General features: G+C 36.2%; 1 protein-coding gene across 3 annotated transcripts in view; it reads left to right on the plus strand.

Annotated features, from left to right (window-relative positions):
• The first annotated feature begins 5,577 nt into the window (after positions 1–5,577).
• The window catches only part of LOC139872007 (7-deoxyloganetin glucosyltransferase-like), a 50,505-nt gene continuing 38,095 nt past the window's right edge, over positions 5,578–17,987 (plus strand). For 2 of the 3 annotated variants that reach the window (XM_071859789.1, XM_071859792.1), the window contains exon 1: positions 5,578–6,088. In XM_071859789.1, the coding sequence (XP_071715890.1) occupies positions 5,578–6,088 (511 nt within the window). Of the gene's footprint in view, positions 6,102–17,987 lie in introns of all 3 variants that reach the window. The other variant, XM_071859791.1, reaches the window with a different exon arrangement.

The following is a 17,987-nucleotide window of genomic DNA, read 5'->3' on the forward strand; positions in this document are numbered from 1 at the left end:
GGGAACAAAGAGAATCATAGTTACTTTACACATGAAATTGTATGTTCTTTTCCTTCTTTTTCGTTGGTCGAGAACCCCACATCACCACTTGATAAGTTTAAGTTTAATATTGATATTTGATCATAGCAAATAAACTGTAAACATATAGGAGTAGTGATTGGGCCGACATCCATTTCAAACTTCTTTGGACCGAAATATTTAATCACTAGTTGGACTTCGATATAGTTGTTTATTTGCACCGAAGGAATTCCTAATGGACTAAGCGAATTGGACTGTATAAAAATACTTTGTGCTTTTGGGCCAAGATTTAGTTCACGTTCCTGTTGGAACGTATCTTCGATAATAGATGTATTGATAAGGAGATAGATGATGATTAGGATTATGATTATAATTAGGATCTTGATTATGATGAAGTTAATGAAGGAGAAGAAAGGAACAGATAAAGTATGAATTATATAGTTATTTCCGCGAGTTATAATAGGAAAGACACAGACAGATCCATGGTTCAGGGTGTTTGGGGTCAGCAAGAGGTCATGGGTTAAGAGATTAAAACAGAAAGATACAAGGCGGAGTAATGGTTAAGGATATTTTCGGGTTAGCGGGACGTCGCGGGTTCAAACACGGATTTGGGCATTTTTTTAGGACTACTTCTTTGAGGTAGTTTACTTATTATTCATTTTTATTATTATTATTATTATTATTATTATTATTATTATTATTATTATTATTATTATTATTATTATTATTATTATTATTATTATTAGAATTATCATTATTTTTATCATTATTATTTTTATTATCATTTTTATTATTTCTAACACTAATATTATTATTTTTATCATTATTATTATTAGTATTATTAATATATCAAATAAAGAAAATCTATATAAAAATATATTTATAACATAAAACATAACTATATTAATATTTTTGTAATAAATATGAATTATCTATTTAATGTATATAAAAATAAATATATTTAATTATGATATGAATGAAATATATAATATATTAAAATAACAATTATATCACTAATAATATGTAAATTGTTCGATTTCAATTATATGTGTTAATATATATATAACTGATATAGGTTCGTGAATCCGAGGCCAACCCTGCATTGTTCAGTTCTGTCGTATGCATATTTTTACTACAAAATATCGTACAGTGAGTTTCATTTGCTCCCTTTTTTAAATGTTTTTACAATATATATTTTTGGGACTGAGAATACATGCGCTTTTATAAATGTTTGACGAAATAGACACAAGTAATTAAAACCTACATTCTATGGTTGAATTGTTATACCGGATATCACCCTTGTTGAACTTGGTAGCCTAAGAATTGGTGTTTATTATAATTGCCACCAATTGACGCGAATCCTAAAGATAGATCTATGGGCCTTGACACGCCCCAGTCAGAGAATTTGAACTGCTTTAGTACTTCGATGTATATATATGGGGATATTCTAGATGCATTTTGTTAATGTCGGTTACCAGGTGTTCAATCTATATGAATGAATTTTAAACACTTACGAATGTATGATTATTGATTAAATGAAATCTTGTGCTCTATTAAAATTATGGAAATGATTGATTATGATAAACTAATGAACTCACCAACCTTTTGGTTGACACTTGAAAGCATGTTTATTCTCAGGTATGAAAGAAATATTCCGATGTGCATTTGCTCATCTTAGAGATATAACTTGGAGTCATTCATGACATATTTCAAAAGACGTTGCATTCGAGTCATTGAGTTCATCAAGAATATTATAAAGTCATTTATAGTTTAGATATATTATGAAATGGTATGCATGCCTATCAACTTTCGATGAAATGAAAGTTTGTCTTTTAAAAACGAATGCAATGTTTGTAAAATGTATCATATAGAGGTCAAGTACCTCGCGATGTAACCAAATGTAATGTATTCGTCCAGATGGATTAGGACGGGTCGTTATACGAAGCTCCCGAATCCAAGACCCAAGACTCTACCGAACTTTCAATACTACATAATAATGCATCCTTCGTATCTTCCGCGGTCAAGTTAACATCTTTAAACGGAGCATTCTTACAATTTCTTTGATAATGCCCCTTTTGATTGCAACCCCAACAAATAGCTTCACTCCAGAATTTTGATGCATACCTCTTCTTGAACTTCCCTTTATTCTTCTTCACACCGCGATCAATTTTCCTACCACTGTTGTCGGTACTTAATAAAGAACCGGATAACAATTCCCCCAAACTTCTCCTACGAGTATCTTCACCGAGAATTAAATCCCTAATTCCTTCATACGCAAGCTTATTAGTACCGGTAGAGCTACTAACCGCGGTAATCGTACCCGATTAACTTTTCGGTAATGATGAAAGCAAGATTAGTGCTTTTAGTTCATTATGAATTTGATTTCAACCGACTCTAATCTTGAAACAAGATTGTTGAATTCGTTGATATGATCCGTTGCACTCATACCTTCCTTCATCTTCGTGTTGAACAATTGTCGCATGAGAAAAACCTTATTCGCCGCCGTAGGTTTCTCATACATGTTGGATAGTGCCTTCAAACAATTAAACGTTATCTTTTCATTCATAATATTACCAACAACGTTCTTGGCGAGTGAAAGACGAACCGCACCCAAAGCTTGTCGATCTAAGAGCATCCAATCGGCATCGTTCATGCCTTCGGGTTTGGTCTCCAACAAAGGTTAGTGAAGTTTCTTTTGATACAAGTAGTCTTCTATTTGCATCTTCCAAAAGGCGAAGTCTTTGCCATCAAACCGCTCAATCTTCAATTTACCGTCTTTCGCCATCGATCCCAACTCGAACCTTGAGCTCTAGATACCAACTGTAAGGATTATAGGACCCAAACAATAAGATTAATCACTGAGATTAATCTCCCACTTTAACAAACGAAAGACAATAATACGAAAAATTAAAGAACGCGAGATTTAACGTAGTTATATGTAATCGAATGTCGATTACTTTAATTCACGGACCAACTAAGGAGATTTTATTGATATAATTTGTGCACCTACATGAGGGTTGCAATAGGATGCTTATATAGGCAAAAAACACATTGGAGAACAAGAAAAACATAAATATGGAAACTATCCGTCAGACACTAGCCGCACCGCGTCTATATGGGGCCGCGTAGCGCCTCTAAGGCAAAACCCCGGACAAACGTTTTCTTCAATCTGATGCTCTTTTCAAGTGTTAGGCCGCGGCGCGCCATTCACGGTCGCGACGCTCCTCTTTACTTGAACCGTTTCCATCGTCTTGTTTTAATATCTTTCACATCTAACAACTGTTGCTTTTGACTTACATAAATTATTAGAAGTTCATACCATATATATGTGTTTAAAGCGAGAAAAAAAGAAAAGAGAAGTTAGTGTAGAAATTCAAGTTAGACCAATTATGTGTTATCATTATTGCTTTTGACTTACATAAATTAGAAGTTTATATAAACTATAATATATTTATCATAAATAAATGCATCAACTTGATGATCAAGTATTACCGACATCATCAAATATTGAGTTCAAAGTTTTATAACTTATATCAATATATGTATATACTAGGTTTTAAGCTCGTACGTTGCACGGGTGTGTAAAATATCATGAAAAATATAATTTGCTGTTCATATTAGTTTGTAATATAGCAATAGTAAGAGCCCGTGGTGTTGACGAATTTTAAAAGTTCTTTTGAGTTTAAGAGCATGTGGTGTTGACAAAACTTAAAAGTTCTTTTGAGTTTAAGAGTCCATGGTGTTGACAAATTTTAAAAGTGTTTTTGGGTGATGTTAGTAACTTAATGTCTACACTTTTTTTTGCACCATTAATATCTTTTTAATACATAAATTATATACTACGTAATATTTAGAAAGTGCATTGAAAATTTGTCATGGAACGTAACTTTAGTAAAGTATAAGTTATATTATTTTAGAAATTATATACAATTATTTTTTGAATAAAAGTGTAACCCGCAATTTCAACGGTTATGTTTAAGATTTTAATGGTTCGTTAATTATTGTAAGTTGTTTATAACCACATCACTAATTTATGAATAACCAAATTACTATTATTTAGTTATATCTCTCAATTTTAAATCTCGGTCATTATAACATATCACACTAAAAGAATATTTCTGAACCCGAATTCCACAACAATAACATTTTAACATCTCTCAAAAATATTTCCATTGTTATAATATGTCACCATAAAATATGTTTGAAAACTTAACTTTCACAAATTTAAAATGTTATAATAACTTTCACAATTATAAAGTGTTATAAAATTACATCAATCAAGTTATTAACGGGTATTACAATAAATAACTCTAGTCGTTCTTTGTTTATTCATTTTGCAAGATGAGGAACAATAATGAAAAAAGTAGGACTAATTAAACATTTGATTTTTCAAATAAGTTTATTTTCGACCTATTGATTTACGTAGTATCTATTTGCATTGACCTGAATAGACTTTTTAGGAAGAGAGGAAATAACGGTATATATATATATATATATATATATATATATATATATATATATATATATATATATATATATATAAATTTATATAGTTATATATCGTAATTAATTTACCATTAATTAATTTGTAATTAATTTAATAACATATATAATATAGATATATAGATGTAATATATAGATACAAACATCTTAAAATAACTTTCAACCACAATTCACAAAAAAAAAAAACTTTTGGTTTATATATATGTATGTATATATATATATATATATATATATATATATATATATATATATATATATATATATATATATATATATATATATATATATATATATATATATATAATTTTGAAAAAAAAATAATTATTATTATTACTCCTTATTATGTTAATTATGTGATGTGATATTTTTGGGAAAAAAATCAAACTCTTTATAATAGAGGAGCAACTTAATGATCAGGTCTCACCCACATGGCACTTATAATCAATAAGACTACTTAGAATCATGATATCTGTCAAAGATAGACACTTGTGCCACATCAGAGCTACCTCAACAACTTGTTCTTAATACTTAACTCATCACACTCCCTAGTATTCATAACATACCATTTTACCATCATATGAACTCATCTAAATTAATTACTTAATACAATGTACCATTATTAATGGGTAATGTACAACAAAATAATGCAAATACTCTGTGATAGAATATGCTTGGGAACGACATGTTGGAGGACGACCATTTAAGAGAGCTCCAATGACATGTTACTAGCAACAGAGTCTTTCTTTGATATCTCTAATGGAGCTCTAACTACCTATCATTATGAGTAGTCTAAAGAGTTCAAAGTTTTATAGGGAGTAATTATAAATTATATTAATCAAATACATACTTTTTTTATATCATTGTCTATATATTTGGAAGAAAAGAAAACAATACACTAATAATTACTCCGAATTATATTGTGCTACTTTTTCCTTTTTCATCTAACCAATTCGATTTCTCATCTCATAATCATTTTACATCCTATAAAAGCATGCATATGGAAGGCATCCAAAAACATACACAAACACACATTTAAAGCATTAATTCACTTAAATGATGGGTTCCATGAATATGACTAAGAAGCCTCATGCAGTGTGCTTACCAGGTGCAGCACAAGGCCACATTAACCCCATATTTACACTCGCCAAAATCCTTCATTCTAAAGGCTTTCATATCACCTTTGTCAACACCGAATTCAACCAACAACGCCTTCTCAAGTCGCAAGGCCCCGAGGCTCTAAATCAATACGAGTCTTTCAAATTTGAGACCATTCCTGATGGTCTTCCGCCATCGGACCCAGATGCCACCCAAAGCATCCCAGATCTATGCAAGTACACATCTGAAACATGTTTGGAACCTTTTAGGAAGCTACTTTCGAAACTTAATGATAGCGAAACGACACCTCCCGTGAGTTGTATAGTTTCGGATGGTGTAATGTCCTTTACACTCGATGCAGCCGAAGAATTGGGCATCCCTGATGTTCTGTTTTGGACTACTAGTGCTTGTGGTTTCTTGGCTTATTCACACTATTTTACACTCATTGAAAAGGGATTTATCCCATTAAAAGGTATTCCTAATTCATTGGAAAAATCAAATAGCATTAGCTTCAATTCATTCGTATTCATATATGCATCACTTGCGTTAGCATTATATATTCTTCATTTATCCAAAGATAGTCTGGTGGTTGGGTAGGGTAATTCGGTTAAGCCGCCTATATCAGAGTTAAAAAAAATTAAATTTCAGAAAAGTTTTATCTATTTACCTGTAGATTATCTTCATTTATGCATTATTTGACAGCGCTAGATGGTATGAATAATGATAGTGACAGATAGAACTGGAAATTTAACTTAAAAGTGGCCAAATCTACTCAATTTAGTTTACACCTGTTTTTAGACAATACAGGCCTATTTTATTAAGGCTCATTTATTAGTTTTCGCTACCAATTATTGACTACCTACAAACAGGGGCGGATCTATTGTAGTCTCAGTGGTTGCACGGGACACCACTGAAATACGTGATGTAGTGGAAAATATTTTGGTTTTTTAACTAGTAACACCACTGGATAGTGTACATTTTTTTTGAGTGACACCATTGAAATAAGATATCTAGTAGAATTTTTTTATAGTTTTAACTGGTGACACCAGTGACTACCAATCCTAGATCCGTCACTGTCTACAAATATCAATTTGATAACTTATCCACATATCAATTTCGTATTATTATATACATTACAAGATTACAAGATTCTACATCTATTTTGAATATGTTGGAAAATGCTTATATTATACCCGATTAATGGTGATGCAATGATCATGAGTGATAAGCGGTTTTTGTGGAGTATAATTATGATGTGATAATTGTGATAGAGTAAAAATTTGTAGTGATGGTGAGGTGATAGAGTGTGATGAGGGTGCAAGTCTCAATACTCCTTCTGTTCCAATTTAATTGTCTCCAAACAAACAATAAAAATAATTGTCACATGAATATTTTTTTTACTTTACAGTTTTACCTACCTTTTGTTCTATATGCATAAAGTAAGAGTATAAAAGAATTTTACCCTCTTATTCTTATCTAATAATGAAAAAGACAATTAATTTAGGACATCTCTAACATGAATACTGGACAATAAATTAAAGAAGAAAGAAGTATTATTTGTTTATTTTAACTTATCACTTAATTCTAGTTGGTTTATACCTCATTCACACTCAATTCTCTTCCAGTGATGCTATCAATTGTGCCGAACCAAATTTTATACATAACGTTGTGTTGCGACGTGTTTTCTAACGTGGTGTAAAAATCCAACACACCATGCTAGCGTTAATTATAGTCCAAATGAGTTGGGGTATTTGCGCATTGGCGGATAAACGTTTGCTAAACCCGATAAACAAAAATAAGCAAAGGAAACAAACTGAAGTTGGTAAAAAAAACCTCAAGATTTATCTAAAAAAAAAAGACTACTATTCATTTTCTATCCGGCCAATAGAAGTGTGATGCCCCGTACAAAATTAACGTGTACGGATCATCAACAACAAGTCCATTACAAGGTTACAACACTATATGCTGTTTTAAAACAAGTTTGCATTCCAAGAACGATAACGTTTTACAAAAGATAGCGTGCTTCTACGAGTAGAAAGCATTAACATAAGTACGTGGCACGAAGGTCATTACAAAGCCACTGTTCAAATATAACATAAGTTATGAATGCAAAGTAAAAGTTTCGTAATTGAGACATCTCTAAGCAATGCAGCGGAAGTCTAACACCGAGAGTCAAATACATCGGAGGCAACAAGCGTCTAAGCACCTGAGAAATAACATGCTTAAAAAAATAACACGAATGTTGGTGAGCTATAGTTTGATTGTAACAATAATGTAATGTAGGCCACGAGATTTCGTATTCAAAACAGTATGAAAAGTATATGCTTAACCGTGGGCACATGGTAACTAACTTAACGTATATATCACCCCCTAAAAGTACACTTGGCGAGTGCGTAAGTTTACGAAGTATTAAACACCCGTTAAATGCTAGCGTGACTAGACCGAGTGGGGATGTCAAACCCTATGGATACATATCTAAGATTCGCGTTCACCGGTTCAAAAACCAATGACTAAACGTTACCGAGCTAAGGGGAAATTTTATGTCGTTATATCACCCACACATATATAAAGTTTAAGTACTCGTGCCTAGTAAGTAAAACATAAAAAGCGCATTTATTCTCAGTCCCAAAAATAGTTAGATAAAAAGGGAGCTATAACTCACAGTGAAAGTGCGGTAAAAGTCGATACGAGATAAGTAACAAGTAAGTCGGTCCGAAAAGTCCTCAACCTAAGTCAAAAGTTACTAAGTCAATAAATCGTCCCAAAGGGTTTAAAAGTACGTAATTTGATGAAACAACCCCAAATCCGTTTAACCAAAAACGGAGTACATTTTTTTTTTTTATATAAGTTAGGTCCCATTAATACAATACATTTTCAACTCTGTTTTAACCAAAACATAACATCGTAATGATACGTTTAACAAATTATCATGACTCTTGGTACACAAATTACACTATACAAAATCATTTGTAATAACGACCCGAACATAAGAAATACGGGTTAATACACAATAACTCAACCCGATACCAAGAGCATAATCCCGGGGACTACCAAATCCCCAATCCGCATCCAAAACTCCAAAAGCTACCCCATCGAGCCCAAGCGCTCCTACGCATCTAGTCTAACGACTAGCTAACTTCGCAAACACAATACCTGTAAAAAGATAAACAACGAGAGGGGTAAGCTTAATGCTTAGTGAATGCAATAATTATACATATACATATATAATGTACCTACTTGCATACACTTAGTCACATAACGCATACATGCTAGCAACATAATTAGCAAACCATCTCAAGTATCAAGCTAATAACCTCCAATATCGCAAGCTAGCATAACCAATAGCATATACTCAAACAATATAATATGCTACACTACAACACATACACATTACCATATGGTTAACCATAAACGCTATGGTACTACCGGCTCGTGGTTCACACCATACGCAATGCTATGACGCTACCGGCTCCTTGGTTCACGCCACTACGCATTTGAGTCATACTCTTTTATAGTGCTACCGGCTCGTGGTTCACACTTTGATGCTACCGGCTCGTGGTTCACATCTCATTTTATAGTGCTACCGGCTCGTGGTTCACACTTTGATGCTACCGGCTCGTGGTTCACATCTCATTTTATAGTGCTACCGGCTCGTGGTTCACACTTTGATGCTACCGGCTCGTGGTTCACATCATGACACTCGTCACATACATGTTATGGTACTACCGGCTCGTTGGTTCATACCATAACATTCACAAATAAATACACTATATACATACATACATAATTATTCCACTCACCTCGAGACGCATGCACAAGTCATGTATGTAAAGTCGCCACCAAACGCAACCGAGCAAGCTTTTACCTATAATGTACATATAGGTATTCACACAATCAACACACATTCCCTTCAAGAGAATTTGACGCAAACGCCCTTAACCAAGGGTTTATACCTACCTCCACAATCCGCCCATTTAGACACCTAAAGTGCAAGGTACACCTTTTATACATTTAATGACACCCGAAGGTCCAAACTAACGAGACTAGTTCCCGCGTTTCCGAAATACCAAAATACAACAACTTTAGCCTTTAAACGCATACTATCTCGTATATTACACAAAAACCCGTTTCCTGGTTGACCAAGTTTGACTTTATGGTTAAAATACCAATTTTAACCCGAGATTATTTCTCACGTTTATTTTCATTTAAAAATGTCATTTAACACTTAACAAAAGTGTTTAACATCCATTTAATCCAATTTAGTGTCATTACCAAATTCGACCAAATCAAAGTCGACCCATTTTGACCTAAGTCTCAAAAACGCCCAAAATCGCTAACGACTAGTGATTATATTACCAAAACACCAAATAACACCTAAAACAAGTATTTACATACTTAATTCACCAAAACTTGACTCAAAACCCAATTTGACACTTAAACCCTAATTTTGACCCATTTCAAATTAGTCAACTCAAATACACCCAAAAGGGTTCCAACGCTTCCAAAATCACTAAACTAAGTGATTACACCCAAAACCAAAGCCTAATCGTGGCCAAAACGTCAATCAACCCAAAATCCGCCATGTAACAAAAATAACTAGTTTCCATAAACCCACTTCATCATCTAAATGGGTTTTACAACTAAAAAGCTTAAAACCCTAACTTGAATATCAAATCATAAAGATGAATTTCGGAGTTAGAACTTACCACTACAACCAAAACGTAGCCAAGAACGAGATGAACAACTTTAATACCCAGACCTTTGATCGATTCAAGCTTCTTCTTCCCCAAATCTCTAAATCTCTCTCTAGAAATCTCCCTCTCTCTCTAAGATGAGATGAGAGAGTTGTGTGGATGTGAAAATGATCCAAAATTGGATCCCAAACTGATATTAAGGCTACAAATCCGTCCACAAGTGAAAAGACACAAATACCCTTCATTAAAACTCAAAATATCAAGAAAATCACCAAAAATGCGTTTCCAGCCGCAATTTGTGCCTACTGGCCGCAAATTACGGCCAGCCGCAAAAACGGCCGCCCAAAGGCGCCCATTTGGGTCCTGAACAGATTTTTGACCCCCAGTCAGCCGCAAATTGCGCCTGGCATCCGCAATTTGCGCCTGGCACATTTCTTCCCGGTTTCTGAACTTGTTTTGACCATAACTTTTTGACCGTAACTCCGTTTTCGATGAACCAAATATCGTTGGAAATGTAATAAGATTTCCTTTCTAATTGTAAGGTTTTGAAATATCAACTCAAACTTTATTTGGGGTCAAAAAGGTACGTACACATCTTGTAACTCAAACAACGTCCAGTTTTCTTCGACATTCGAACAAGAAACACGTACACGCTTGGTACACTTCATGCACTCATCGTACAATCATCTTTATACTATTATACAACCAAGTATAAACATCCTAAAGTTCATCACGTACCTTGGACATGTTATGATGAAAAACGGGATGTTACAACTCTCCCCCACTTAAATTCAATCACGTCCTCGTGATCCTCATCACTTAACTAATCAGGACCTACACCCAACGGTCCTTCGACACCCTCTAAACTCGATGTCCATAACAAATCCCAATAACATTTTCCATTAATCTGAAGTTTTCACCACACGCTAATAATCACTAGCGTGCATTACCGCAACAAGCGATATCTCCCGCGCTCAACGTTTAAACTGCCCCCATTAAAACTCTGTACTTTAACAGTCCATAACGCACCACTCAACCGGTCAATCAAGTATGTTCTCTATTTCACGAACGAACCTCCCTCATTTCCGCAAACGGATTATTTCTTCAACGAAGAAATTTTGGTATCACCAAAATAATCACTCTAGGGAACACAAACCTTCCCATCGATTGATCCGCACACGACCACCAGTCTCTGGATTAATCCAGGACGACAATAATACACCACGAACTAGGAAAAACATCAACACTCGACACAGGGTTTCTCCTTTAAACCCTACAACACATCATACACTACGGCTTCCTAGTAATAGCATGGAAACTATTCGTGTACTAGAATCCCGTCAACAGCGAATTATCATCATAACAATTCGCGATTTGCCACACTACCCACAAATATATTCACATATACAGGGTGAATCCTCCTTCCTAAACCGTCCGTTAAGGATGGCCTCGACATTTAAATAAACTAACGGGTCACATCACTAGGGTACACACCCTTGCAAACAACAACATCCGCGTGTCTCGACGTGAGACAATCAGAACCGTCGATCCCCGCCTCACAATCATCCACAAAGTGGAATAATCCACTGAAGACCCTCACGATCACGGTTCTCGACAGGGAAAATACAGTATCCTTCGCGATAACAAACTCGTACCAATCCAAATAATACTATCCGAGTTTCACGGCAACCCAGATTTCCACTATGAGAGCACCTGCAATGGCAACTTCATTTTCTCACTTCCGTGATCTCAAACTTCACACTTGGTCTCATACCGCACTTTGATACTACACGACCACCTTACATAAGAAGTCTTACACTTTACTTGATCTAGTACCACGGGAGCTTCCTCAGGCGGCAGTAAAAACTCCCCCACTTAGGATTTAGCTCCACATTCTTACCGCCAAGATGATAACACCCCGCGGAATTACCATTTTGCAACACATGTGATCATTCTCATCATTGATCGTAAACACCGAATCACTGCAAATTCACTTTAGGCTCTCAGAGCCGTCATACAAAATTACCAGAGATGTCGTACACGCGACGACTTCGCACCTTCATACCACAAATCACAATCGACTGCCTTAACCGTTCGCAAAGCAAACTCCACTAAAGTCCCACATACGTCTCTATGCCTAAGCATACGTCACTCCGATAAATCATTCGTGCATCTCAGTCGAGATCACCCGACCTTCCACTCAACGAACCAGTATCCGCAATTGCTCACTCTCATGGAGAAGAGCGACCAATCCGATACAATAATTTCGTTGACCACAATATCAACACTTCATCATAACCTTAGGCCTATCCGACCATTAAGTCCGTCACCGGCTCACCGGTCATCTTACCCGTCTATCACTTAAGAGCAACCAGATTCGCTCATCCGCCACTTCATAAGAAGTATTTACCGCAATGCTCTTAAACTTCAACTTTCGTAACCGTCGAATTACTTTCACCCATCGATCACTTTCGTAATCTCCGCTGCTTCCAAGGGTATCTCACGAGAACCCTAAGCACAAAGTGATCACACCACTACCGGAGTTGAACATTACACCAGCAGGTATAAAAAGGCACCTGTCGCAGTGTCATGCAAACTCCCACCGCAACCTATCGAGATTTAGAAACTCGATCTTTAGGTCCCATACACCCGATGTCACCAACTTCTCCACGATAATGACCCGAAGTCATACCTACCCGACAAACCTTACGGTTTATTGTCTTCTCAAAAGTTCCTAGCGATTACACGTCACCCGCAATTCCATAAGGCCAAACGATATAGCCTAATGAGGCCTTCATCTAATACTAAGGAGATGCTTGGAAACACCAAGTCTTACATCCTTTCTACACCTCGATAAAACCACTACTACAAGGGGTATTCCATTAGGAATTTTGCCCTATAATCAACAACACACCAACGCAACCATCGTCATACGGGTCCCACTCCCATGAGTTTAATGACCCAAAGACTCCCTGATTCGCCAATTCCAAGGCGACACACAACAAGAATCCTAACACGATTCTCTAACCACACACTCTATTGAGTGTAACTCAAAACTACAATCATTAGACTTGTCGCATTCCATTACGGAATTCAAGTCCTCGTCGCACACACGCAAGCGTAATTCCGTCATCCCAGTTACGATGGGTAACTACAACCAGTCACAATCTCAATATTGCACCCACTACTTAGGGTGACTAGGTACGCGCCGAACTCGTGAGTTCGATCACTCACCTTAGCTAACCGAAACCACCATAACAAATTTCTGACTCACAACGAATCCGATGTGACAACAAGCACATCACTCGAGACCACTATATCCTAGGAACCAATAAAAGATTCCTAACTCGTCCCATTCTACCCCAACCATGCCACGTTTCCTCTGCTCGGTACTTGTCATGTCATGCTTGGTGTCAAGATACACGTTCGTAATAATGGTGATCGGTCACTATTACAAATGCGTACCTTACCATTTTCACATGGTCACACAAAGTACTTTACCCGGACTGACGCAACATTCACACAAAATAAGACGCGATAATTCCTAGTACCCGAATGACCAAAGTCCTTACCGCGAACTTGATCACTCAAACCGCCAAACATTCGAATCTCTCCAATAGATTCGTATCTAGGACACCGCACCAATAGATACCTGTATATATACACCTATATACAATATAATAATAAATATACACAAGTACACCGCAACAACAAGTCAACCTACAACCTAGGTGACTATCACTAAACCAACGTCCAAGTTCGCCTACTTACATTAGGCACTTGCAATCTAAGTCACTAATTTACACACGAAATAAGGCCCCACATAATCACGCTTTGGACAATCACAAGTCCTAGTTAGTCACCTACTCTAAGGCACTAACAAATCTCAAACCGACCCGTATTCCTACAAGTCCCGCAAATAACGCACAGCCGTCAATAAGTCTAAGACTAGGCACCTATTCCAAGGTTACCTAATTCCCTTAGACTATGCTCTGATACCACTTGAAACAACCCCAATCCGTTTAACCAAAAACGGAGTACATTTTTTTTATATAAGTTAGGTCCCATTAATACAATACATTTTCAACTCTGTTTTAACCAAAACATAACATCGTAATGATACGTTTAACAAATTATCATGACTCTTGGTACACAAATTACACTATACAAAATCATTTATAATAACGACCCGAACATAAGAAATACGGGTTAATACACAATAACCCAACCCGATACCAAGAGCATAATCCCGAGGACTACCAAATCCCCAATCCGCATCCAAAACTCCAAAAGCTACCCCATCGAGCCCAAGCGCTCCTACGCATCTAGTCTAACGACTAGCTAACTTCGCAAACACAATACCTGTAAAAAGATAAACAACGAGAGGGGTAAGCTTAATGCTTAGTGAATGCAATAATTATACATATACATATATAATGTACCTACTTGCATACACTTACTCACATAACGCATACATGCTAGCAACATAATTAGCAAACCATCTCAAGTATCAAGCTAATAACCTCCAATATCGCAAGCTAGCATAACCAATAGCATATACTCAAACAATATAATATGCTACACTACAACACATACACATTACCATATGGTTAACCATAAACGCTATGGTACTACCGGCTCGTGGTTCACACCATACGCAATGCTATGACGCTACCGGCTCCTTGGTTCACGCCACTACGCATTTGAGTCATACTCTTTTATAGTGCTACCGGCTCGTGGTTCACACTTTGATGCTACCGGCTCGTGGTTCACATCTTATTTTATAGTGCTACCGGCTCGTGGTTCACACTTTGATGCTACTGGCTCGTGGTTCACATCTCATTTTATAGTGCTACCGGCTCGTGGTTCACACTTTGAAGCTACCGGCTCGTGGTTCACATCATGACACTCGTCACATACATGTTATGGTACTACCGGCTCGTTGGTTCATACCATAACATTCATAAATAAATACACTATATACATACATGCATAATTATTCCACTCACCTCGAGACGCATGCACAAGTCATGTATGTAAAGTCGCCACCAAACGCAACCGAGCAAGCTTTTACCTATAATATACATATAGGTATTCACATAATCAACACACATTCCCTTCAAGAGAATTTGACGCAAACGCCCTTAACCAAGTGTTTATACCTACCTCCACAATCCACCCATTTAGACACCTAAAGTGCAAGGTACACCTTTTATACATTTAATGACACCCGAAGGTCCAAACTAACGAGACTAGTTCCCGCGTTTCCGAAATACCAAAATACAACAACTTTAGCCTTTAAACGCATACTATCTCGTATATTACACAAAAACCCGTTTCATGGTTGACCAAGTGTGACTTTATGGTTAAAATACCAATTTTAACCCGAGATTATTTCTCACGTTTATTTTCATTCAAAAATGCCATTTAACACTTAACAAAAGTGTTTAACATCCATTTAATCCAATTTAGTGTCATTACCAAATTCGACCCAATCAAAGTCGACCCATTTTGACCTAAGTCTCAAAAACGCCCAAAATCACTAACGACTAGTGATTATATTACCAAAACACCAAATAACACCTAAAACAAGTATTTACATACTTAATTCACCAAAACTTGACTCAAAACCCATTTTGACACATAAACCCTAATTTTGACCCATTTTAAAATTAGTCAACTCAAATACACCCAAAAGGGTTCCAACGCTTCCAAAATCACTAAACTAAGTGATTACACCCAAAACCAAAGCCTAATCATGGCCAAAACGTCAATCAACCCAAAATCCGCCATGTAACAAAAATAACTAGTTTCCATAAACCCACTTCATCATCTAAATGGGTTTTACAACTAAAAAGCTTAAAACCCTAACTTGAATATCAAATCATAAAGATGAATTTCGGAGTTAGAACTTACCACTACAACCAAAACATAGCCAAGAACGAGATGAACAACTTTAATACCCGGACCTTTGATCGATTCAAGCTTCTTCTTCCCCAAATCTCTAAATCTCTCTAGAAATCTCCCTCTCTCTCTAAGATGAGATGAGAGAGTTGTGTGGATGTGAAAATGATCCAAAATTGGATCCCAAACTGATATTAAGGCTACAAATCCGTCCACAAGTGAAAAGACACAAATACCCTTCATTAAAACTCAAAATATCAAGAAAATCACCAAAAATGCGTTTCCAGCCGCAATTTGTGCCTACTGGCCGCAAATTACGGCCAGCCGCAAAAACAGCCGCCCAAAGGCGCCCATTTGGGTCCTGAACGGATTTTTGACCCCCAGTCAGCCGCAAATTGCGCCTGGCATCCGCAATTTGTGCCTGGCACATTTCTTCCCGGTTTCTGAACTTGTTTTGGCCATAACTTTTTGACTGTAACTCCGTTTTCGATGAACCAAATATCGTTGGAAATGTAATAAGATTTCCTTTCTAATTGTAAGGTTTTGAAATATCAACTCAAACTTTATTTGGGGTCAAAAAGGTACGTACACATCTTGTAACTTAAACAACGTCCAGTTTTCTTCGACATTCGAACAAGAAACACGTACACGCTTGGTACACTTCATGCACTCATCGTACAATCATCTTTATACTATTATACAACCAAGTATGAACATCCTAAAGTTCATCACGTGCCTTGGACATGTTATGATGAAAAACGGGATGTTACATTTGAGTCTTAAGTGTCATCATCATCAACATCATACGTAACAAGTAAAGTAAGTTTTCAATCAAGAATAGAGATAAAAACAAAGGCTGACTTCGTTCAGCTGCTACGACCTCTATACAAACTGAAATGATGTGAGAACAGTGGCCAAGGCTCTGTATGTGAGTCGTCTAACCGCTGACCAATTTTCATAACCTAACTCGTCTTTGTTTGACCGTGGCGATGGTTTAAGTGCAAGTACGTCAGAAATTTCAGCACAACGTTACAAAGGCGTAGTGACTTTCAGAAGGCTATAAATCCTAAACCGTAAATCGGATTAAGACGAGTCTTAAACGAAAAGTCATCTACTAGAACCGAACTATCTGGAAATCAACTTTTCCAGAAGCCCAGGAGCCTGATCAGACCCTAAAAAACAGAAAGTAAGTGCTCCGGTGGATTTCTTAGTGTTTGATGCTCATCACGATTCTCATCCTTGATGCGTATGAGCCTCAAGTGTACAACTCTTGATGTTTTAGCATCACTTTAACCAAGGTTTAACCATCAACACACAAAGTTAAGACTAAGAAATAAAACACAACTCGAGTGAGAGTTTGAGCAAGGTGATGAACCAAGGTTACATCAATTTCTTAGTTTCAACACAAGTACAATTTCTATTAAGATATAAACTTTAAATCAAACTAAATAAGCAAGACCTTAAGTTATGGAACTTAAATCTGTAGCGACCCGACAAAATCGTCATTGACGGCGCCGCTAACTTAGGTCCCGTTACGTGGTCGTAGTCCCTATATGAGACTCGTTTGACCAAAATTATGTCGCATTCATTTGAATCGCACAAGACGTGCAAAGTTTAGTTTACCAAACGGTTCGACAAAAAATTTAAGTTTACAAAAGTATAAAGTATAAATGAAATAACTTGCGACATAATAAGTTTAAAATCACGGTTGCTATAAATAGCGTATGTATGTAGACAAAAGTTTGAATCCAAAGGTGCTATATGTATGTATGT

Source organism: Rutidosis leptorrhynchoides, chromosome 10, assembly GCF_046630445.1.
Source record: "Rutidosis leptorrhynchoides isolate AG116_Rl617_1_P2 chromosome 10, CSIRO_AGI_Rlap_v1, whole genome shotgun sequence".
Taxonomy (NCBI): Eukaryota; Viridiplantae; Streptophyta; class Magnoliopsida; order Asterales; family Asteraceae; genus Rutidosis; species Rutidosis leptorrhynchoides.